This window comes from Ustilaginoidea virens, chromosome 2 (genome assembly GCF_000687475.1).
Source record: "Ustilaginoidea virens chromosome 2, complete sequence".
NCBI classification, from domain to species: domain Eukaryota; kingdom Fungi; phylum Ascomycota; class Sordariomycetes; order Hypocreales; family Clavicipitaceae; genus Ustilaginoidea; species Ustilaginoidea virens.
The window spans coordinates 5,821,856-5,844,514 of NC_057317.1; the positions used below are offsets into that span (position 1 = coordinate 5,821,856).

A 22,659-nucleotide genomic window follows, 5' to 3' on the forward strand; every position below is an offset into this window, starting at 1 on the left:
GTATGTATGCGTATAGTCACGTCGGCTTCTTAGTAAATGACATTACGACCTAATGGCCTCGTCCAAAGCAATCCTGCATCTGATCCATCAGCGACTTTGACTATCCCTTATTAAGACTGTGCTTATGTCTAGACTATCTCTCACCTTCGCCCCAGTGGTGTCAAAGGGTACTCGCGATTTTCGGTCGACAAAGGTTTTGTCGAGCAGGTGACCCAAGGCGAGCTTGCTGAATTTCAATAGAAGCCTGGGTCACGGGAACGCTTGTGAAGCGGACGCGCCTCATACGCTCGCATTCCCCCATCCACGGCACCTGTAATCGTAGCTGGTTTCTTACTACATACGGAGTGCTACGACGAGGAAGACCACCCGGCATCTACAGCGGCCGCACATGGAATTAACAGTACCAGCTAGACATCATCTGGCTTAAAACGGCGACGCCATTCGCAATTCAGCACGCCGGCTCCTGCCACGCACCCAGACTTGACCGCCGCCAGCGCTCGCCTCTGATGCTTCACCCCCCCCCCCCCCCCCTCACGTGCAGAATTTTGCCTCCCCGACGGTGATGCCCTGCGCAGCGCAAAAGGGGCGCATTTTAGCAAGATCCTTGCATATTTCAACGGCGGTGCTGTCGGTCCTGCATTTTCCACCCTTGTAACCATTCCACGCGCAGGTGCAGGCGACCAGAGCCTCGCACGAGTCCTTTATAAAGTATTTGCCCGCGCCCGGCGTAAAGATCTTTTGAGCATCTATGATGTTCCTCCTGCAGTCCTCGCAGCCGACTTGACGCCGTTCACATCTCTGAGCCCACGTGCCTTGCGGGTAGAACCCTGCTGCCCTCGCGACAGGTGCCGCGAGAGCCAAGCCGGCCGTCAAGAACTTGGCTGCGCCGACCATGTCTGAAACAGGCCTTTGATCTTGAACAGTAGGTCAGAGTGTGGGCCGAATGTAGATGGCAATAGCTAAACAAGATTCAGGGCAGATATCAAACGGTGAAATAAGCAGGCAGGATGACTGAGAATTACAGTGGATAGTTGTGCGTGATTCCGTCTGCACCTACCCAGGGCGCGAAATCTGTACCTATATATAAATTAAGTATAGAAACCACAGGGCTGCTGCGCAAAAACTCATCCCGCGATTTGACATTGCATTACGTACACTACTTTGCATGCTAATAAGGGTCCCTTTGAAGGTGCGAAGGAGCAAGGATATTGGCAGCCTAGTCTAGCAGCCAAACCTTTGTCACTCAAATCCTCATATTAGTGATTTCGGCATTTATAATAGAGCCAATAAGTGAGTGACATGTTGGGGGTTAATGCTATTGAAAAGGGCAGAACGAGGCCTCTTTTCAAGCCCAGCCTGTAGCTAAATTAGCGGGAATCGCCTCACAGCGCCCTATGTGCCCTACAGGTACGATAAGTGCGATATAGCTCGCTAAAAGTCCGGGAATTGCTAGTACTTATGCCATGATGCCACCTTTTTAGTCTGTTGAAGTGTCCTTTATAAAAAGGGTTCTCTATCGGCTGAAACCCTTACAAAGTCTGCACCTTTGCACCTTCAAACGGATGTGAACGCCAAGTCTTGCTCTGAGTAATGGTTCCGTTACAGAGGACGCGAGGCTTGCGCTTACTAAATGCCAGACCACCTGACCTACAGGATGTACTATCTAGTACGGAGTACAAAGCCCGATGCAGATCGGCATTACGATAACTGTGTTTTATCAATGGTACTTCTGAGTAAAGAAAGATAGTAAGCGATATCCACCGCGAACCAACGCGATATCGCAACGAGGTCCGATGCTGCCAAGCTTACCGACACGCTGGGTAGACCTGAGACGGACGGCTAAATTCTCCGTGGCTGAGATCCAAGGACGGGCGCCGGGTGCGGCATAATTTCCTGGCACCTTACCAGGATCCGTAAGGATCTGCAACTACAATCTATGGCAGGGGCCGCTTGCGTGCCGTGTAAAAAGGAATAGTTGCCAAGAATGAACGCCAATCCGGCGCACGCTGGGCAGTAATCTACCGAGCCAAATACCTCCTTTGGCGCAGTCTTGCAAAAGGGGTATTCATGTTGGCGCTTAAAGAATTGGCGTGGAAGAATAAAGAATAGTCTCCGCTTATTCCACAAGTTAATTATAGCGCCTTCCTTCTCTGCTCTTCTGTACTCGGTCTTCTACCGATATCGTCATCATTATATATATTATTATGTGCTTTTTTAACAGAACCTTGAAATAACAAGTGCTACCTGAAATTTTTCGCCGACATGTGATAAAAAAGACCACCGCCCAGCACAAATATCCCGCTCATAGAATTCCTACCGGCTAGAGACGCCTCCGGCTATATGGATTGCCGTTCCGCCCCCGTATCCCAGCCCTTGACCGCCGACAGCGCTCGCCTCTCAGGCTTCATTCCGCTAGCAGCAGAGGCCCGGCCCCCGGGTCCGTACAGGCTAGCTCTTCTAGGGCGAATCTGTATCAATATCTGTGATGATACCATCTGCTTCGTTCTCGGGGCAGAAGTTTGACCCGAAAACGGGGTAACCCTTGCTCTGGCAGAAGGCGCGTTGCTTGTCGAAATGTCTGCACAAGCCACCTTCAACCAGGTAATCGTAATCTTTGCACGTTTCGGTCTTTGTACCAGATCTTGCGCAGGAGCAGGCGGTCAAGTCTTGGCACGCGCCTGCTATGAACATTTCGCCCGCGCCAGGCTGGAATATACCTTGGGCACTCAGGACAACGTCTCTGCAGTCGAAGCAAGTGACTTCATTGTGGCGACAGCTCTGGACCCATTGGTTGATGGGTGGCGTTCGAGGGATGGCCAGGACGGCAGGCAAGAGCATCAGTACGCCAATCAGGTTGAGTTGATTGCAGTGCATGGTTGTGCTTGTATTCCGTCTGCGTCTGTCCGGGGCGAGAGATGTTGTCCTATATGCGGATGAATAACACGAAGGGCAGCATCTCTGGGCATAAAGGTATCCTACCGATTTACTAGCTATGGTACTGTTGAAAAGTATCGGTTCACTACGGCAGTACGGGTGTGAAGGGTCTGCAAGCAACAAGCTGATGCAAGTGATTATTACGAGTCAAGACCGAGCTGAGTGCGTTCCTGAGAGAGAAAACAAGCTGGGCATAAAAGAGGATTTGAGCTTGCAAAATACAGTCCATCGGTAGGGGAGTATCGCCCGATACTTATAATCATCCGACCAAACCCTTCCTACCACCCCCAGTCATTCCTCCCGCAAAGGCAACATGGCGCGGGTGCATTCTGGGTCTCCACCTTGTCCACCAGAATCCTCCGGCAGCCACTCTGCTCGTGATAGCGAGGCAGTAAACGGCTCTCCCAGGGGACAATGTGGCAGGAACGCCACAGGGGCCCAGCGGGTCAGTTGCCGGCAGATGGTGAACTTCTGGTGACATGGGCATCAGTGGGTGCCGATGGCAACCAAGAATTGCGGGCAAAGACCGCTGAGTAATAAAGGCAATCCTGCTGGACTCAACAGATATGTATGCTACTTTGTTCTCCAACGCGCCTGGTAAACGGTAGTCACTCGCAATGTTGCAGCTTACTAACTCTCGGGATGACTAGGGGGGGGATACCTGCATCGAGCGTATAGGCCAGCACGTTGGCAGCATGTGCCGACAGATGAAGAAAGAACACACGTATTGATCAGCAACCAGCCAGTAGCAAAGGGAGGAAGGTTGAGGCTGCCAAGTCCCGCCCGTGGTCCATACGTAGGGCTCTTTTCCCTTGAAGCGGGCACCTTGATGCGCCATGGACTTGTCTACTTACTGCATATGCACCAGATCCCAGCCCATCCCAGTGCCGGTTGCCCTTTTGATCCGAGCGGCAGCTAACAGCACACTAGGCCGCAGTAGGCTAGCACCTTGCAGCGCGCTAGACTATTTATTACCCGACGGGGCGGCGGATACAGCACCGCACACATGTACAACAGCGCCGAGGTCAATAACGACGGTAGCAATGCATACTAGGGCGCGCGCGACAGCGCATGTGACGCGGCGAATAATCAATCAGTGCAGTCAGATCATGGCACAAACGTCAGCCGGTCGTGTGTCGGTTGGCTGTCCATGTCATGACAGCTTGAGTTGTCAATAACCGAGTAGAGCAGTGTGGAGTAGTATAGAGTCTGCGTACCGGGGGTCTGGGCCCTAGCCTAGCTCGTATTGACATCGGAAATTATCGGCGGGGATACCGGTGGATCATCATATATATCGGGAATATCCGGATACGAATGTGGCACATATAACCGAGGGAACAGTAGCCCCTTAGGGTTACCCCCGTGCCCACTATAAATAGCTGGTAACCTGAGTACTGTTGAGACAGGTCAGGTCAACCCTTTACAATAGACCGCTTTCTCTCCCTGCTTCCTAACATAGTAGCAATTGTGTAAAATAATATAATAACCTCATTCTTATCCTTTTGTTAGGTGCTACAGCACTATATCGTTCGATATCTAAAATTATGCTACGGTTACTGCCTTTATCGGATACCTATTGAGGTATAATAGTGGATTCCTGTTAGATCTATTGAAACCTCGTATTGCTATTATACTCGTATGGCCTCCCACAATAAAAAGGAAGCTATTCGGAAGATCGCGATATTCTTTCGTGGTTTAACTTTATCTATGATTGACCTATTTAGTCAGGTAATCAGCCTTTCGTGCCTAGAACATTGCAGACAGTAAAGATAGGTGCTAATACGGTTGATTATAACAAACCTGCATATATTTTAATATCCCGATACAAGTGGGATGTCTGGTATAATTATATTTAGAGCAAGGCTTAGGCAAGGAAGGTATAGGATCTCATTAATCCTAATTAAGCGATAATCCTTAATAAACCTAAAGATATTGCGCTCCAACTATATCGACCTATTCTAGTATAATCGTCGGTATTAATATTAGGAGAAATACTAATAGAAAGTGGTCTTTCTAGGAATATAAGGGCAGCCTCGGCGTTAAGGGCAGCCGCAACGTAAAGCTATTCGCAGCTAGACTAATAGCTAGAAGACCCAAATAATTATTTCAAACGGAGATAAATCCCAGATGGCCTAGGCCCTAACGAATAGGCTACTCTTATTAATATTATATTAAGAAACGACCGGTATAATTATACCGAGCTAGAATGGGCCCTTTCTAAATATATAGAGTGGTTTAATACAACCCTCGGCCCGGAATTTAAGTAGATAATAGCAATAAGGTCGATAATAAGGGATAAATTATATATCCTTATTAAGCGTATATAGCCGGTAAAGACCGCTATTACCGAGCATATTATATAATGCTTCGTTCAGGTTATAGAATGGAATCTCAATAAATATAACGTTTTAGAATAGCTTAGTGAAATATTAACTATTTACGACCGATTGGAATAAAGTAGCTTAGTCCTCCTATTAGGGAATAAGCCTGCTAATATATTAGCGAAAGCCCTCTCTTAAAAATATCTTAGTATTTAGGATAATATCGATTAGGAGATTACTAGAGCCGAAAAGCGAGGGCAATATATTAACTTTCGTGAGATTATTAAAGATATAAGGCAGTAAGTAGAGCTTTAAGAGAAAAGGAATATTACTAAAGGGAAGCATACTATATTTGCCATTGAAGGAAAGCCTTATTAAAGGCCGCCGCTGCCCCTAGGAATACTACTAGTATAGCTTTAGCTTTAGCTTTAAAGGAACTATCGTTAGAATTAATGCCTTATAAATACTATAAGTAACTATATATTAAGAAGAAGGGATTGCATTATAAGAGCTATTAGGCTTTTATTCCTTTTTTAGCGCCTAATAAGTTCCGCTTAAGGATTTAAAAGGAAACTAAAAAGGCCGCGATAATAAAGATAAAGTAAGAAAGTAAAAAAGTATAAGCTGCGTTTAAGGCCTTCTAAAATATATATAATGATAACGATAATAATAATGAGAATAACTCGATTAAATTAAAGGGAAAAGAAAAAGAGAAGTAAGCTTTTGCCGTAGAGGGTGTTTCTACTAAATCCTTTTCTAATAAATCTCCTAGTTTATATGCCTATATTATTATTAATACTAGTGTAACGGCATATATATTTAACGACGAAAAGTGGTTTTTATATATTAATAAGGCTATCGATTAGTATATTCGAGGTATATTAGGCACTATTAAGGTCTAAGGTATTAGAACCGTTTAAATTGTATTAGAAGATAGACGAATCGTTACCTTTATTAATATTCTATATATTCTAGGGATATTCGTTAATATTCTTTCTAAATTATTAATAAAGAAGAAAGGATTATATTAGAATATTAAGATAAATAGAATTTACCTTAAGAAAGGAAGAATATAAGAAAATATCTTTTAGATCCGCCGAATTAAAGAGAAACTTTATATTCTATATTAAGTAGGCAGAAATAATATACCTATAAGCGAATTTCTTATAAGGGCTTAGAATTTTAGAAAAGAAAAGCCTTAATATACCTATTTAGCTCGAGGAGATAGTTACTAGCCAAAGATTTCGATAAAAATACCTTATGCTATATAGTACGCCTGATTTAGGCACCTGGGAAGGGATCTAATAGATTATATCTTTAAGGATGTATTAAATATGCCTCCTAAGCAGGTAAAATCGGATTATAAGGTTTATAGCAGTATAAAAATTACGCAATAGATTTCACGATACCCATAAGAGGCATTAATGCCTTAGGAACCTTTTAAAGTCGTATCTTTTAACCTTTTCGTATAGTCACCTACTTTTAATAGTAATAAATATATTGCGTTATTTACCTGCCGATTTATAGGAATAAGGTTAATATTCACGATACCTAGGAAATCAGACCTTCTAGGTTATTAGCTAACCTTTGAGTATTAGGTTCTACGCCTATATAATGTGAAAATCGCAATAGTTATTTCTGATAACGAAATAGTGCTTTAGATATTATAAAGTTGGGAAAAAGCTAGGCAGAAAGGCATCGTGCTTCGGTTATCAAGCCCTAGTCACCAATATTATAACGGTTATACTAAACGTTCTAGGGGGGTATTAAAGACGAAGATATTGCTTTTAAGCACTTAAGTAGGATTTCCCAAGGAATTATAGCTTATTACGGTAGAAGTAGTAGTTTACCTATTAAATCGTATACCTAGGAAGTCGGGAAAACCTTACGATAGTTAGAAATCACTACTCTAAATCCTTTAACTTTAGCTTTAATAGAATCAGCCTGCCTAAGGATATCTACTAGAAGATATACGCCCTTAAATTCACTACCTTCGCGCTTATAGATATAAGGCCTATATAATGACGAGGGATAAGATATTATACGCCAGTCTAAAGCTCAATTAGAGGGCTTATATCAGCTACTTAATAGGATATATCTCTACTACCTAGTACCTAATTTAGGTACCTTCGTTAAAGAGAAGCTATTAGTTCAACTCGAGCTATATCATATTTAATAAGACGATCTTCTATAAAGATAAGGACCAATTGCCGATACTAGCCAAATAGAGGGAGGACCTTAATACCTTTATTAGTGACATTAAGGAAACCCTTATCGTTAATGACTTTAAGCTTATTATATCGGGGAATCTAATTAAGAACCCCTTTACTAATGAGGTTGCCCCTAAATAGGGTATAAATAAGGCTATCGATTAGGGCACTATGCTAATTAATGCGATTAAGGCTATTAATAATGCCCCTTAACCTACTGCTATTGACTTAAAGGTTATAGACTACCCTAAAGAGTCGATCGCTTAAGTATTACTTCCATTACTGCTATTTTCGCCCGAGCCAGACGATTAGACCGAGCCAATACCTCCCCTCGATAATATATTCTATATTAGGGTTAATAATATTAAAAGGAAGGATTATAAGGTCTTTACGGCAGCTATAATGAAGCCGTTGGCTATAATAGAAGCCCCTTATATCACAAATATACCTAAGGAGCCGGCGATATAGAGAGAGCTTTAAAAGCATCCTAAATATAAGGAATTTATCGCTACTGCTAAAGAAGAATATAGTAAGATTACTAATAGGGAGATTAGATATATTATTCGTCGGAATAATTCATCTATAGACCCTAAGATTAAGCTATTAGACCTAAAGTAGGTGTTCGCCTACAAATAGGACTAAGATGGCTTCCTCACCGGTTATAAGACCCGATTATGTGTTTATAGTGATTAAAAACCTTTCGACCTTTATAATACCTAAGCTACTACGCTTGCAGCACGCACTTTTCGCCTCCTAATAGCCCTAATGAGTTATTTTGACCTAGATATATACTAATACGACTTCGTTATAGCCTTCCTAAATGCGCTATTTAACGAGACTGTCTATTGTAAGCAGCCTAATGGATTTCACGATAGTTATTCGTATATTAAGCTATTGTATGCCCTCTACGGGCTTCGAAGGTCGCTATTATTATAGTTTAAAGAGCTATTACGATTCCTAATAGAAAGGGGCTTTATATAAATCTATAAGGACCCCTATATCTTTATTAACGATACCCTTATCGTATTCTTCTATGTGGATAACCTAGTCGTCCTATATTATAAGTTACGGGCAGAGGCATTTAAGTTATTTCACGCTGCGCTAATAGGCGCTTTTAAGATTAAGGACCTTGGCGAGCTATATTGGTTCCTAGCTATTAAGGTTATTCGCAATTATACGGAAGGGAAGCTATAGCTTACCTAGAGGGTATACTTCAATAAACTCGCGATTAAATATAACCTTACCTCTTTTAACAAAAAGGAACCCCCTAAGTACCTATTAAATACCGCGAGACTTAAGAAGTATAATAGAACGGCTGAACCTAATAATACCTAACGATACCAGTCAATAGTAGGATTATTAGTGTATCCGATTATAATTACTAGGCCTAAATTAGGCTATATCGGATCGCAGCTTTCCCGCTTCTTTTAAAATCCTAGTCTAGACTATTTGCGTGCGGTAAGGAAGGCCCTTAACTATGGCTATACGTGGAAGAACACTGCTATTAAATTCAGTGCCGATAACCCTAAGATATAGGTATATTTAGATACATCCTTTGCTAATAATATTATATCCCGATGCAGCTCATAAGGATATATAATCAAGCTATTTGGTGGCCCGATTATATATAAAGCTGGTCAATAGGATACCATAATAACATCATCTATAGAGGCTAAATTGCTAGCGATTTCACATACCGCGAAAGAGGTTATTGCGTTCCGCAGGCTCTATAAGGAAGTTAGGCTTTATTTAGTATAAGATATCCCTACTATTCAGTGCGATAACATCCAGACTATTCGCCTATTAAAGGAAGAGTTTTTCAAACTTGTAACCCGGCTCTATCACGTTAATATTTATCATCACTAGTTGCGGCAAGAAGTCCAGAAAGGCTCTATTGATATTACGTGGGTTCCTATAGGTAATATAATCGCTAACGGTTTTACCAAGCCCCTAATAGGCTAGAAATTCGAAACCTTCTGCCGTTAGCTAGGGCTAGTGGTATTAAAAGGCTCCCGCGATACCGGGCAGTCTTATAATATTCGTTATAATATTAAGGAAATGCCTTATAATGAGGATGCTTATTAAATAGATTGAGAAATGCATTTTAACAGCCGCATATGTTTTCCTGCGTAGACCTGAATTTTGTGGTTTGTTATTATTTTCTATTGTTTTTTACGTTCCTTACAACGATATATGCGAATAGGGGTATTTTTACCCCTAAGGGTTGTTTTCAATAATAGCGCCTCCACCGCTCTTCTTGCTATGGTATGATGACTTCTATGGTTCTATTTGCTATCTTATTTTCTATGGGAATTGGCTATATAGCAGGATATACTCGATAAAGTACATCCTGGGGGGGTATATCGGCGGGGATACCGGTGGATCATTATATGTGTCGGGAATATCCGGATACGAATGTGGCACATGTAACCGAGGGAACAGTAGCCCCTTAGGGTTACCCCCGTGCCCACTATAAATAGCTGGTAACCTGAGTACTGTTGAGACAGGTTAGGTCAACCCTTTACAATAGACCGCTTTCTCTCCCTGCTTCCTGACAGAAATCTAGGTTGATCTGATGACTCGGACTAATATTATTTCGACCCGATAATACTCTTCTCTCTCTCTCTTTAAGTAGACTCTATATATTAGTTCTTCATCGTAATAATAGAATAATACATCATCCTATTACATTTAACACCGCGCTTGCTCTGGTGTTGTGTATTTATGCGCACTAGTGAATTATGCGCCGGCGCCGGCGCCGTGCCAACTGTCGCCGGAGGGTTACATGGCGTTGAATTCAGCAGATACATGTGCTACTTTAGATTGTTCAGTTAAGCAATATTTTATCTGCCTAATATGTATCCGGCTGCTTACTAGTACGGGCTATAGAGTACCCTGCTGGATAGGGTCAACTTGGTGTAAAATTAGGTCGGCGTATCTTACTGCAGGATAATCCTCAAGGCCCGATAGATATCGGCATCACGATATCTGCACATTGGTGACAGCCCGGGAAGGAGATGCAGGAGTATCAAATGCAATAGATAATTACAGTAATACGAGACAGTTTAAGCAATATTCTACAACTTCCACAGCGGGTTAGTCTAGTAATAATAAGGGCAGCATTAGTAGCTGTCACTCTACAGAGATTTAGCTGAAACAGAATAGGGTTGTAAATAATAATAGGAATTCTAGACTAAACCGCAATAAAAATTTTAGCATCTGGGAGTTACTTCATCTTCGGTAAGCCTATTTATGTCAATTTGGACTTGCTCGCGAATCACGCCCCAAGTCCCTATAGGCTAGCTCTCAGTCCGCAAATCTTCATCCTTGTAGTCGATAATACCATTCCCCTCAGGGCAGAAATCTACCCCCCAAACGGGAATGCCACGACCTTGGCAGAAGGTACGCAACGTAGCTATATCTTGACACCGACCATCATTCAATACCGCCTCTTCCTTGCATATATCCTCTACTAGTTGAGTTCGCGGGCAAGAGCAAGCGGTGAAATTTTGGCACGCGCGCTGTATAAAGTCGTTGGCCGCCCTAGGCTCAAAGACACCTTGAGCCACTTTGACATTCAGCCTGCAGTCTACGCAATTGACTGTACCGGAGTGACACTTGTCGACCCAGGGGCTTACTAGGCTTGCGGCAGGTACCGAGGCAGCCAGGACGGCGGGCAAGAGGATCGCTATGCCAATCATGTCGGATAGTCGTTCTTGATGCCGTCTACGTCTGTCAAGGCGAGGAATATGGTCCTATATACCCCTGGAAAGGTGAGTACATGACAGGAAGTGTAGCGTCTCTGTGCGCAAAGGCATCGTATTAGCTTACTACCTAGGTATATATGGTATGTATCATTTACAAGTACTGGGTGGCTATGCCGACAAGAGACACACCAGCATGGCCGAATAGGTGTAAAAGGTCTGCAGCAGGCCCGGGCTGGAATACTCCAGCGCAGTGGAGGTATGCCTCGTCAAGGATAGTGGTGCGTTAAAGAGAGAAAAATTGAAGCTGGTAAGAAAGATTTGGACGACTTTTTTCCTCGGGGAAGCAATGCCTGTTGATAATATCGCACTTACTCATAGCCAATCATCCGGCCCTTCGAACCAGTACGGAGCATTGTACTCGTGTACATGGCTCGTCCTGCGTGTAAAAAAAAAAAAAAAAAAAAAAAAAAAAAAAAGGCAATTGAAGCGATATGCAACTGCGATTCCGATGCGATGTTGTAATTGCCATGACTGCCGGCTGTGTTGGGGCAAGTTCTGCAACGTCGTGGCTGCGAAACAAGCTGCCTAATGTTGTTGCCTGTTGGCCGCCCACCCACCATACCCTAGGTACATACCATGTGTGTGATTGTGCGGCGTGTTGTGTGTGCGACTGAAATGTATGTGTGCAAGTGCGATTGATTCCATGACTACACGTGCCCTATTTCATCCTCCCTGTCCAAAGGCTGTTGAATCCAGCAGCATCACCGCGACCGATGGAGTCTGGTCCATGGCATGAAAGTTGCAATGCATCGATTGAGGCCCCTAAAAGCGGGACTCTCCGTACGTACGGAGTACGTCAACCGACCTATGACGTGCGCACGTGCCCTGCTCCGTTTCCGCAACTCATACCCGTCAGCTACAATCACCAGATCAGGCAGGAGCCCATGTGGCATTCGGCTCGGAACTTGTCGCCAACGCGTAGCGGAAGTTGCCCGGAACTGTTACCTTTAACCATGAGTATATGTTCCAGTAGTTTACCTTTATTTAATGACTCCGACTCCCCGATCTGCGCACTTTTGCCCGTTGACTGGCCGTAAAAAGAGAGAGAGAAAAGAAGAAAAAAAAAAGAGTCCTCAGCCATCATCACAATGCCCTGACCGCCGGACGCCAAGGGACCAACACGTCGAGTACTGGCAGCGCTCCTTCCACCAGCCCTGCTGACGCTGACGCTTCATTCCGAGCCTGTTCCTTCCCCCAAAGAGCCTCCCGGCAGCTCCAGCTCCTTCCCTCACAAGCGCCAGGCTCCTTCCACAGGGAACCCGTCAAAGCCGCCCTTCAATGACCTCATGCACTCGTTGACAGATTTCCCTGTTTCCAACAGACCGACCTTCCTGCCATTTATTCAAGGCTCTCACAAGGTAAGTACTCTGATGAAAATCAAAGGTAAAAAGCTAGGTATCCGTCACGTGACCCCTGCTGAGGACGTATAAAACCGACATCATCACTCAGGCATCACACATTTACCATCCACCACCATCATCTCCATCATCATCATCCACAGTACAGAGTAGATTATCAAAACATTGCTGCAGAGAAAGAAAACCCACCATGCACCAGCTCCTTGCACTACTCCTCGCCAGCCTCACCGCTGCCTCCCCACTCTTTTCCCGCGCCGACCTGCCTCCTTCGTCCAAATCAAAAGCCTTCAATCTCGTCGTCAACGTCACAGAGCCCGACCGCGATTTCTTCCCCTCCATCCATGGGGAGTACATCAACAGCATCCACGTCGGCGCCGGCCAGTCCCTGCTTGGCGTCGGCGGCAAATCGACCAACCCTCTCACATTCTACATCAACGGCACTACGTTGGAGTTCCACTTTGCCAGATCGACCGTCGTTTCCGACATTGGCACGCCTCTCTCTCCATGGGGCGTCTTCTTTACCAACGACGAGGGCTCCGATATGGCACACACGGCTCATCTCGACGGCGGGCCAGGCGCCAAGGGCATCGGGCTGACGCGGCCCCCTGTGCCGTACACGTTCATGTATCCCGAGACATATGCCATTTGCAACGAGACGGTGCCGTATTACAAGAAGAAGTTTCTCATCGTCAAGCAGTTTGATTTGGGACTGAAGTTGACCAATGCTATCCCGCCGAATTGCGTGCCTGTCAGGCTGGTTGCACAGTGCACCAAGTTGGATCCTCTGCCGGAGGGGTCTTTTTCGAACCATGATTTTGCGTACGAGACGAGTTGTTACAAGGACGTTGCGGCAATCGACTGGGCCAAGTACCAGCCGTGGTAGGCGATGGAAGGGAGCGGGCTAGTAACGATGGAATGCATGACGATGACGACTTATGGGCTACGGTTTAAAGTTTATGAAGCATTAGAATGATTAGACAGAGCTCGCCGCGTAATATTAATAGACTGGCATTGTTAAAATCATCAGAACCAACTGTCACTGGGTGAAATGATGACGACGACATGGACAAGTCAATTGACAGTTCTGACGCTGGACGGTTTCCAGCAAAGGCCTATGATCTTTACACGTAGCTATCCACAAGTTTTGTGCTCTATTTCCGGGACAGTGTTTCTGCTGCGGGAAGGTCATGTGGTGTTGCTCGCGTTCTCCAGGATGGGTTTTGGGCGTCATCGGTGGAGCCGACCCCCATGACGTCGACGGCTGCAGGGATCGCCGCCAATCCGCCAATCCAGCCATTCATTCTCCCTGAGCCCAAGAAGACCAGACGCCAGCTTCTCCGCAGAGGAGTCCCGAGTTTTCCCGATGGCTCAACCAGGAGGCCCTTGAAGGTCCTTTGTACCAGACTGGATCAGACGCAAATTGGATGCTACCAACAAGGCTCAGTACAAATCCAGGAAATGCCATTATCCTCGCGGAGTGGGTGAGGCGAGGGGCGCTAGCTCGTGCCGAAACGGGCCGATGGGTCTCATACGGGGGTGCCTAGTTCCATCATCCATCAAATGCATTTCAACCTGATGGGTTGCATTGGAGGTGGACCTGGGGGTCGGGGACATGGCAGCTGCTTGCCCGCTAGTTAGATTAGCCTCGGATCGTACAGAGTTAGTTCCCGCAGACGCGTCCACGGTCCATGTCGCTTGGACAGTAGCAGCCAACGTATCATGTCCAAGCAGCGTGCGCCAGCGGGGGTGGCAGCGGAATGTGAAATTGAACGGCAATCGTCGGGAGTGTTGCCGCATGTTTGCGTTTTGTGCATCCAGCAAGGCAGGCAGACGACTGGATACGAGGCGGGTTTCAGAGGCTCGGGGAGTACGAGACGGGATGCAAAGCAGGGCAGGAATCGATGGGACAGCAAACGCGCCTTGTCGGCTTTTGCTGCTTTTGTCGACGGATGGCAGTGAACGGGAACCGGCCGATGGTCATGCAAACAGGCATAGCGGCTGCACGACCATTCACGCAGCCCCAAGGTGAATCCTGGACCTCGAATTTCCCAGATGCAGCAGCTCAATCTGCATTGGCACGCCAACGGGGTTGTCGCATCTCTCGCTTATTTGCGTCGTTGCATCAGACAGAATGCATCATTGCAACCTCGCGGACGGCTTCTTCAGCCTCGCTCCTTTTCCGAGGAAGTCGCTTGGCGATGGCCTAGCATCATGCGACCGATAGCTATCCAGCCAATCTAATGCCGGAGAAAAGAAACAGCGTCGGCCGCGGCTTGTCACCATGGTCAGCCACCCTTTCCATGACTTGGCAAGTGGGAAATAAGACGGACGCGGGCTTCACAGATGGGGTCGGATCATCTTTGAGCGGTGAATGTGCGTGTCGGTTGTGTAGCATGGCTGACGGATGTGGGATCTGGATGTGTCCAAGTTGGGACACGGGCTTGCCAGTCAGATGCCGCTTTCGGTGCTCGGTACATGGCGGAGATGATGGTTGAGAGCTGGACAACAGAGACTTGCTAGCAGACACGAACGGGGCGAACAGGACGAAAAGGACGAGCCGGATGAACGGGGAGCGCAGGGTGGAAACAAGTCGAGAGAAATAAAAAGCCAGGAAGCGACTGGATGCATCAAGGCTTGGAGGCTTGGAGGCTTGGAGGCTCCCGGGGAGACTGGCAGCTGTGTCGACGACCCTCCAGCTGGCAGCGTTTCCGAGTTGCTCCGCTTGATCAGTCATCCGGTTGTTCATCGCAGCTCGTCAATTCAATTCAATTCAATTCAATCGCCCATTCTCATGTCCTCGACCAGGACTTTTGCTATCCCGCGACCAGCTCCTCGACCAGCTCCTCGACCAGCGCGTCAACCACCACCCTCCTTGCTAGTCGGGCGAAAAAGATTGCCCTCTTCCGCGACGCTCACGTTGCACGCATATGCTGCTGCAGAACCGCTCAGGTTCGCCAGCGCCAGCCGACTTTTGGCGCCACCAGCCATGCCGAGCATCCTGCACCAAACACGAACTCGTTTTTCTCGTTTCCTCCTGGCGTCTGGTACAGGATGCAGAAATTGAACAAGCCTCCGCCAATGCAGCTTTGACTGACACAATATCCCCAACGAGTCTGGTGCTCCCCGCAGTCGCATCCACGCCAGGCGTCACCCGCTCCTCCAACGGTCTCAGCGTGCATCTGCTGTGGTCAATGTCGACCGACTGCCTTACTCCTGGGGTGCAAGAGCACATATCTCATCCCACGGCATCAATGCCAAAATGAAGGTACCATGGTCCGGAAATCTGCGTCCTTCTCACCTTGGCGTGATACTGCAGAGATGGGGCTCATGCCCTGTCGCTGCCCTGTCGCTGCCCCCGTCTTTCCTCCTGCAGGAAGGAATGATGCCTATAGAGCGTGTGAACGAGCGTCGGGGAAGGAGCTTCACGGATGGATCCCCAGCACGTGCGTAAGTGACTTCTGCTTCTTTCGCGTGGTGGAAAAATTGCTCCATTGTCCAAGACAGATGCGTCCATGATCAAGCATCGCTACGACATTTCTCTATTCAAGAATTCTTTCAGCATCATGCATATTCTCCAGCGCGTGCTTGTAGGCGGCTTTCTTCTCCTTGGCGCACTAGGGAAAAGCCAGGCGCAACTCAACGGAGGAGCTCCTGTGCCATACAAGGTCCAGAAGCCGCCTCTAGATACCGACTGGACTTACAAGGTCGGAACAAACCCATGGCCCGAGCATCCCCGTCCCCAGCTTCACCGTCAGGACTGGCAGAGTCTCAACGGCATCTGGACGTACGACGCTGCCGACTCGAACCTGGCTCCATCGCAACCACCGCCGTCCACTGCGCTGTCTCGCGAAATCATGATCCCCTCATGCGTTGAGAGCGGCCTCTCTGGCGTCCAGCAGCTCAACCCGACAAACATGTGGTTCGCTCGCACTTTCCGAGTACCCGATGGTTGGAAGTCGCAGAATGTTCTCCTCAACTTTGAAGCAGTCGATTACGAGGCTACCGTGTTTTTGAACGGCGTCAAGGTCGGACACAATGTTGGCGGGTATTTCCGGTTCACCATTGACATAACCCAGAGTATAAAACGGGGGCAAGAAAATGAGCTGTAGGTTCCTATCGTCCATGTCATGCGGCGCATGCAGGCGAGTTGCAATTGAGAAGATTGGCGAGGGAGAGAATGCTTGGCTGACTTGCTCATCGACAAGCTTCGTTTTCGTGTACGACCCCACAGATATGGAAATCATCCCCGTTGGGAAGCAGACCCGGAATCCCAGCCACATCTTTTACCGCTCATGCTCGGGCATATGGCAGACGGTATGGATGGAAAGGGCGCCCGAAAATCACATTACGCAGCTTGACGTCTCGGCAGGGATGGACGGTGGCGGTAAATTGCTGGCTTTTCCGTTAGTTTTCGCCGTGGCTCATATGACATTTCTGACCCAAGGTTCTTGAACAGTCACCATCACTGCGCATACCTCGGGCCGGCAAAGTGCCGAGGTCACGGTCAAGGTGATTGATCCAAACGGACATGTCGTGGCAGAGCAGTCGGGGATATCTGACGAGGAGTTCACCTTCAAGGTCAACTCCCCGAAGCTGTGGTCCCCTCGTTCACCAACCCTGTATAACCTCTCCATCAGCACGGGCGACGACGAGGTCAGCAGCTATATAGGATTCCGCACGATTTCCAGCGGCAAAGTCAACGGCGTTCAGCGGCCGCTTCTCAACGGCGAATTTGTCTTTCTTCTTGGCACCCTGGATCAAGGATTCTGGCCGGACGGTCTCTACCTTGCACCGAATCGCGAGGCCATGGTGTACGACCTGAAGATGCTCAAGAGTCTGGGCTTCAATATGTTGCGCAAGCATGTACGGAGATGGCTCGTGCTCGCCGGACACTCCCAGTGGCTGACATGAAGCGACGCAGATCAAAGTCGAGCCTGACCTGTTCTACCGCGCTTGCGACGAGCTAGGTCTGCTCGTAACACAGGATATGCCCAGTCTTCCCGCCGATGGCAACCGACCGCCCAACGCCCAACAGCAGGCAGAGTTCCAGCGACAGCTCCAACTCCTCATCAACGAGCACAAGAGCTATACTTGTATTGGAATCTGGGTGAGAATGGACCTTTGCACCTTGGGCGACGACGAGTCCAACACTAAATGCACGCACAGGTCATCTACAACGAAGGATGGGGACAGCTTCGGGGGACCCCATATCCCGAGGAGAAGCTGACTCAAGTCGTCCGAGGCATTGACCCTTCAAGGCTCATTGACTCAGTTACTGGCTGGCATGACCACGGCTTCGGCGACTTTTCAGTAAGGGCTCAGGAGGCTACGAGCGGCTGCGTTGGGTGGTGCTAAGAACCCTTTTTTTTTTTTTTCCCCATCAGGATAACCACCATTACGCCAATCCGCAATGCGGCACTCCATTCTATTCGATCCTTTCGTCGCCGTATGACCCGGGGAGAATCGGCTTCCAAGGGGAATTTGGAGGCGTTGGCCATGTTGTTGGCATGGAGCAGTAAAGCCACCCAGATGACGGCCAACTTTTCCATGTGCTGTTTTGCTAACCAGATGTTGCCCAGTCTGTGGAATGTCCAGCAAGCCATTGACCACATCAACGAGACGTACGAAATCAACGCGGACCTGAACTCGTACAACTACCGTGCCAGCGTGCTGTTTAGAGAACTCAGGGAGCAAGTCGCCCGCTATGCGTGCAGCGGAGGCGTTTGGACGCAGACGACGGACGTTGAAGGGGAGGTCAATGGGCTGTATACGTACGACCGCCGGGTGTTGCGTCCAGACCGGCAGCAGTGGAAGTCTGACATTGATAGACTGTACAGGGCGGCCCACAGGAGGGGAGGGGCGAGGCCATAGCTTTGGGGGGGGGGGGGGGGCGGGGGGGCAGGATCTCGATTATTCATGACGAGTAGAGCAATAGATGTTTATCGTTAAATGTTCATCGTTAAGCCTATTTGAATCCTTGGATTGGTTCTTGCCTAGCGTGCTGGAGCTAAGCTAAATCATGGCAAGCATACGGTGGGATCCAAGTAGAACGCCAGTCAAAACGCGCGGCGTTTGGAGACGCAAGTGACTTTGACTATGTAAACTTGAAATTGCACCGCCTGGACCGAGGCTGGGGAAACGCCAACTATGCGTATTATTAGAAGGCAACATGAAGTACACGGCGCCCGCTAGCGCGATATCACGGGAACAGGGCTTGTGCCTCGGATGCTTCCATAGGTCTATGCCGTAATGCTTTACCAATCCCGGCAAGGCGCTAGGAATGAAAAAAAGAAAGCGCGGAAACTTTGCTCGCCTCCCGTTTCTACTTGGATCCCACCCGCAGACTCGGCATGTATTCCTTTGCTCGAGGAGCATACCGGTAATCCCATGGCACCCGCGCCGCGCTACATTCGGCTTGCAACGAGGGGAGCCCGCCAAAGTAAACCCGGCCGTCCGGAACAGCAGCCCCGGATGGCTGCACAGGGTATGTATGTATTTGGCGTGCTGTTCCGCGCGGGACCGCGATCTTTGATTGATTTGCGGAGCAGATCGACTCGACCCCCCACAGGCTGATGGAGGGGAGGGGAGGGGCCAGGCACGGCGCTCGGGACGCAAGGGGCCCCGTATTGCCGGGGATATCGGTGGATTCGTGTATTTGTCAGGAATGTTCGGCTAGAATGTGGCACACGTAACCGAGGGAACAGTAGCCCCTTAGGGCTACCCCTGTGCCCACTATCAATGGCTGGTGTAGCGAGTACTGGTAAGTCAGGGCTCGTTAACCTTCTTCAATATAGCTGTTCTTCTGCAAGTTTCCTGAAACCCCGCGAGAAACAAATGGCCAGGTTGCGACAAAAGAAGCTGCTGCCGACGCGATTTGCGTTGGGGGGCCGAAAAAGCACGGAGCAGAACACTGCGTGGTCTGTTGAAGGGATAAATAGTGGGGGTTCTAGATTAGAGATTAGATTAGCTCGAAGAAAATCAACCCTCCTACACAACACATTTTGGCCCCATGGTCAGTGGAATGAATTCATGGTGATGAGACTGGGACTTTTTGTCAATCCGCTACAACTACGATATTATTGCATGCATCATCATTATCTTCTTCTTCCTGAGGTTTTTTTTCTCGACGAGTCGCGCGAACCATTCACCGCTAACACCATCACACCTTGGCACTCATTTGACCGGATTCAGCAACACTTTGTCATAGCCTCCTTTTTCCAAGTCCGAATACTACGAACGACCGAATAATTATAATCATAATGCAAAAAAAAAAATCCTAGCTGCGGTTAGGTCAGGTCTATAGCTGCGCGTGAAGGCCTGCAGAGTTCCTGGCTGCGGTCAGAAAAATCCTAGCTGCGGTTAGGTCAGGTCTATAGCTGCGCGTGAAGGCCTGTAGAGTCCCTGGCTGCGGTCAGAAGAATTCAGCTGCGGTTGGATTGAATGGTTAGACCGATAGCTGCGTGTGAGGGTCTATATCGAACTGGGTGGCTGCGGTCACCTAAAGTTCCTACGATGCCTGGCTGCGGTCAGAAGAATTCGGCTGCGGTTGAATTAAGAAAATGCGATTTAATACGACTTCTATAGTCACTCCTGCGATGCCTGGCTGCGGTCAGAAGAATTCGGCTGCGGTTGAATTAAGATCCTACGATGCCTAACTGCAGTCAGAAGAATTCAGCTGCGGTTGAATTAAGAAAATATAATGCGATACGACTTTATCCTTACGAGACTACGATTTAAAACAAATGATAGAACTACTGGCGATAAAGGCAGACATAAACCCAAATTGACTTAAAGTTGGGAGCTACTAGAATTGCTAATTACAATAGAAACCTATAGTTTGAGTTATAAACTGAGGTATATTTGAACTAAGCTGGATTGAGGATGGGGCAATTTTATTGGGGCAAGTGGCGAGATTGTGGATGATAAAGATATGCCACCTAGACAGTAGAATGACACAAGTGTCGGAATCGCTGTCGCAAGGTGCCCAATTGGGCACATTGCGACGGATGTGCCGCGCACACCCGTTGCGCACGATGTGGCCACTTTGGCCACTTTTGCCCCTTTGCCCCTGTGCCCCTGAGCCCGGTAGGGCACGCGGGCAGTCCGGCCCGACCGCGCCGATGCACGTGACTACGGCACGCACAAAAAGGCCACATCGTGTAATTACTCTTTTGCTTCCTTTCTTTCCTCTTAGATAGTCAGTCATTAGTAAAGTCAATAAATCCTTTACTTGGTGACCTCACGGTATATAATACCACGCGCGCGACCCTACGTATAACTGGGTACCCCGAGTTTATATCAATACTAATCAGTAGTGATAACTACTACTCATAGGATAATTATATCCCGCAAAAAACAATGCATTATAGATCAGCAAGATATTGATTTCGAAGAGGCAGTTGAGCTTTCTTAGCTGTGCTAACCAGAGGGAGAACGATTTATGACCTCTCCTTCCCCTTATCTATCACGAGGAAGAATAAGATACGCTAAATATCATGATCTTTAAAGATACCCTCAGTATCTAGGAAGAACGATTTATAACCTCTTCCTATTCTACCCCTTTCTTTCTTTTACCCTACCACTACAGGTAAAAGCCCTCTCGAATCTTATACTCCTTGCAAGAGTGAATCTTATACTCCTTGCAATACATCCCCCCCCTTTAATATTATAGCCTCATCATCAATATCATCATAATAACCACGAGAGCTACCTGAGAGGATATAACGGTTTGCCTCACTCTTTGACGATAATTGGACCAACGCTATAGAGCCCGTCGACCCTAATAATGCTACGAATGTATAGCTATATAACTGTATCGCGTTTCTTATAGATACCTATAAGGAAAATACCCACCTGGATGATGATCTTTGGGAATAATTCCGCGAGGATTATAGCGAGTGGAATAAAGCCTTATTCCGCCGTATTAACGCTCAGGTTTTACGGCAATTCCGCTCAATATTACGGGAACGCGGCGTATATATTGGAGTATCGGGTTCCCTAATAACACCAACCCTACTTGAATGCCTTCAATAACAATAGAATCCATAATGGCCTCAAGAGGAAGTAACCCGATAACTTGCTTGCAGTATATTTTTATCCTAGCTCAACCCTACTAGGGAAACCTTACTACCCATCGGTAATACCAAGCAAGAGATATAAAGGCTTTAAAATACGCCCTTATATACACGCACAAGGCCCTTATTATTATTATCACGAGCCCCCATAATAGTTATGCGAATACCCTTGCTAAGGCTCTCACTACGGCACTCATAAGCCCTATTAACGCTAAGGGACTTCGCAATACTAATAGTGGTACGATTACAGTTATAATAACCTATCGTCCCCCCCTTTATATTAAAGAAGCCTTATGTCCCTACCCCTATTAAAGAAAAAGAAGAAGATAGGGGCCGGTCCTAATAACCTAAAGGGAAGACGCCTATTTATAATAGGCCGCTATTCGAAACAGGGGAAAGCTCTTATTATTATCAATAATATGCAACGGCCGATGATTATAGCCTATAAGACCGACCCGATCAATCATATCAACTTAGGGATTATACCCCTAGCCGAGGCGGCTATCTTAATGCCCCTTAAGGTCATAGCATGCCCAATAAGGGTCGAGTTATAGGCCCCGATGATATGCTTCCTTCAATAGAGGACCTGGATGATAATAATACCCACTAAACTAACGCCGCCGCTTATGATACCAGATATCGGGCCTAAACGCCTCATCCGATAATGCTAAAAATAGGCACGGCACCTGGCCCTTCCCGTCAATATCGGCCTACTTAAGCCGATAAACGGATAGTTTTAATAGGAGGACCGGTAAACCCGGACCGACCTGGGTTATAGGATGACCCAGCTAGAGCTCCCGCCAGCCTACCGTAAGGCTACCGATAAGCCGTTCTAGAATATCCTCTGGAATAATAATACCACTAAGAAGATTATACCTGAAGAGCCTATATAGAGGCCGGGTTTGATGATGTGTCGAAGAAGATATCTGACCTCTTATATAGCTATCGTACAGAGGATAGATATAGCGGCAAAATAGATGACTTTATTGTACTAA

General features: G+C 47.3%; 4 protein-coding genes across 4 annotated transcripts; 2 read left to right on the forward strand and 2 right to left on the reverse strand.

The window, feature by feature from the left end:
- Positions 1 to 531: 531 nt before the first annotated feature.
- On the reverse strand, positions 532 to 894 carry UV8b_03278 (uncharacterized protein; the record flags this gene model as incomplete). The annotated part of the gene is made up of 1 exon (XM_043140776.1): positions 532 to 894. The coding sequence occupies one exon, from the start codon at positions 892 to 894 to the stop codon at positions 532 to 534; it is 363 nt and encodes a 120-aa protein (XP_042996710.1).
- Positions 895 to 2,457: 1,563 nt separating this feature from the next.
- Positions 2,458 to 2,874, reverse strand: UV8b_03279 (uncharacterized protein; the record flags this gene model as incomplete). The annotated part of the gene is made up of 1 exon (XM_043140777.1): positions 2,458 to 2,874. One exon carries the CDS (start codon positions 2,872 to 2,874, stop codon positions 2,458 to 2,460), a length of 417 nt encoding a protein of 138 aa, XP_042996711.1.
- A 9,906-nt stretch (positions 2,875 to 12,780) lies between these two features.
- On the forward strand, positions 12,781 to 13,473 carry UV8b_03280 (uncharacterized protein; the record flags this gene model as incomplete). Its single annotated transcript, XM_043140778.1, has 1 exon — positions 12,781 to 13,473. One exon carries the CDS (start codon positions 12,781 to 12,783, stop codon positions 13,471 to 13,473), a length of 693 nt encoding a protein of 230 aa, XP_042996712.1.
- Positions 13,474 to 16,153: 2,680 nt separating this feature from the next.
- UV8b_03281 (uncharacterized protein) lies at positions 16,154 to 18,461 on the forward strand (the record flags this gene model as incomplete). The annotated part of the gene is made up of 7 exons (XM_043140779.1): positions 16,154 to 16,695; positions 16,796 to 16,974; positions 17,047 to 17,453; positions 17,512 to 17,697; positions 17,757 to 17,900; positions 17,975 to 18,105; positions 18,170 to 18,461. 7 exons carry the CDS (start codon positions 16,154 to 16,156, stop codon positions 18,459 to 18,461), a joined length of 1,881 nt encoding a protein of 626 aa, XP_042996713.1.
- Between the last annotated feature and the right edge of the window lie 4,198 nt (positions 18,462 to 22,659).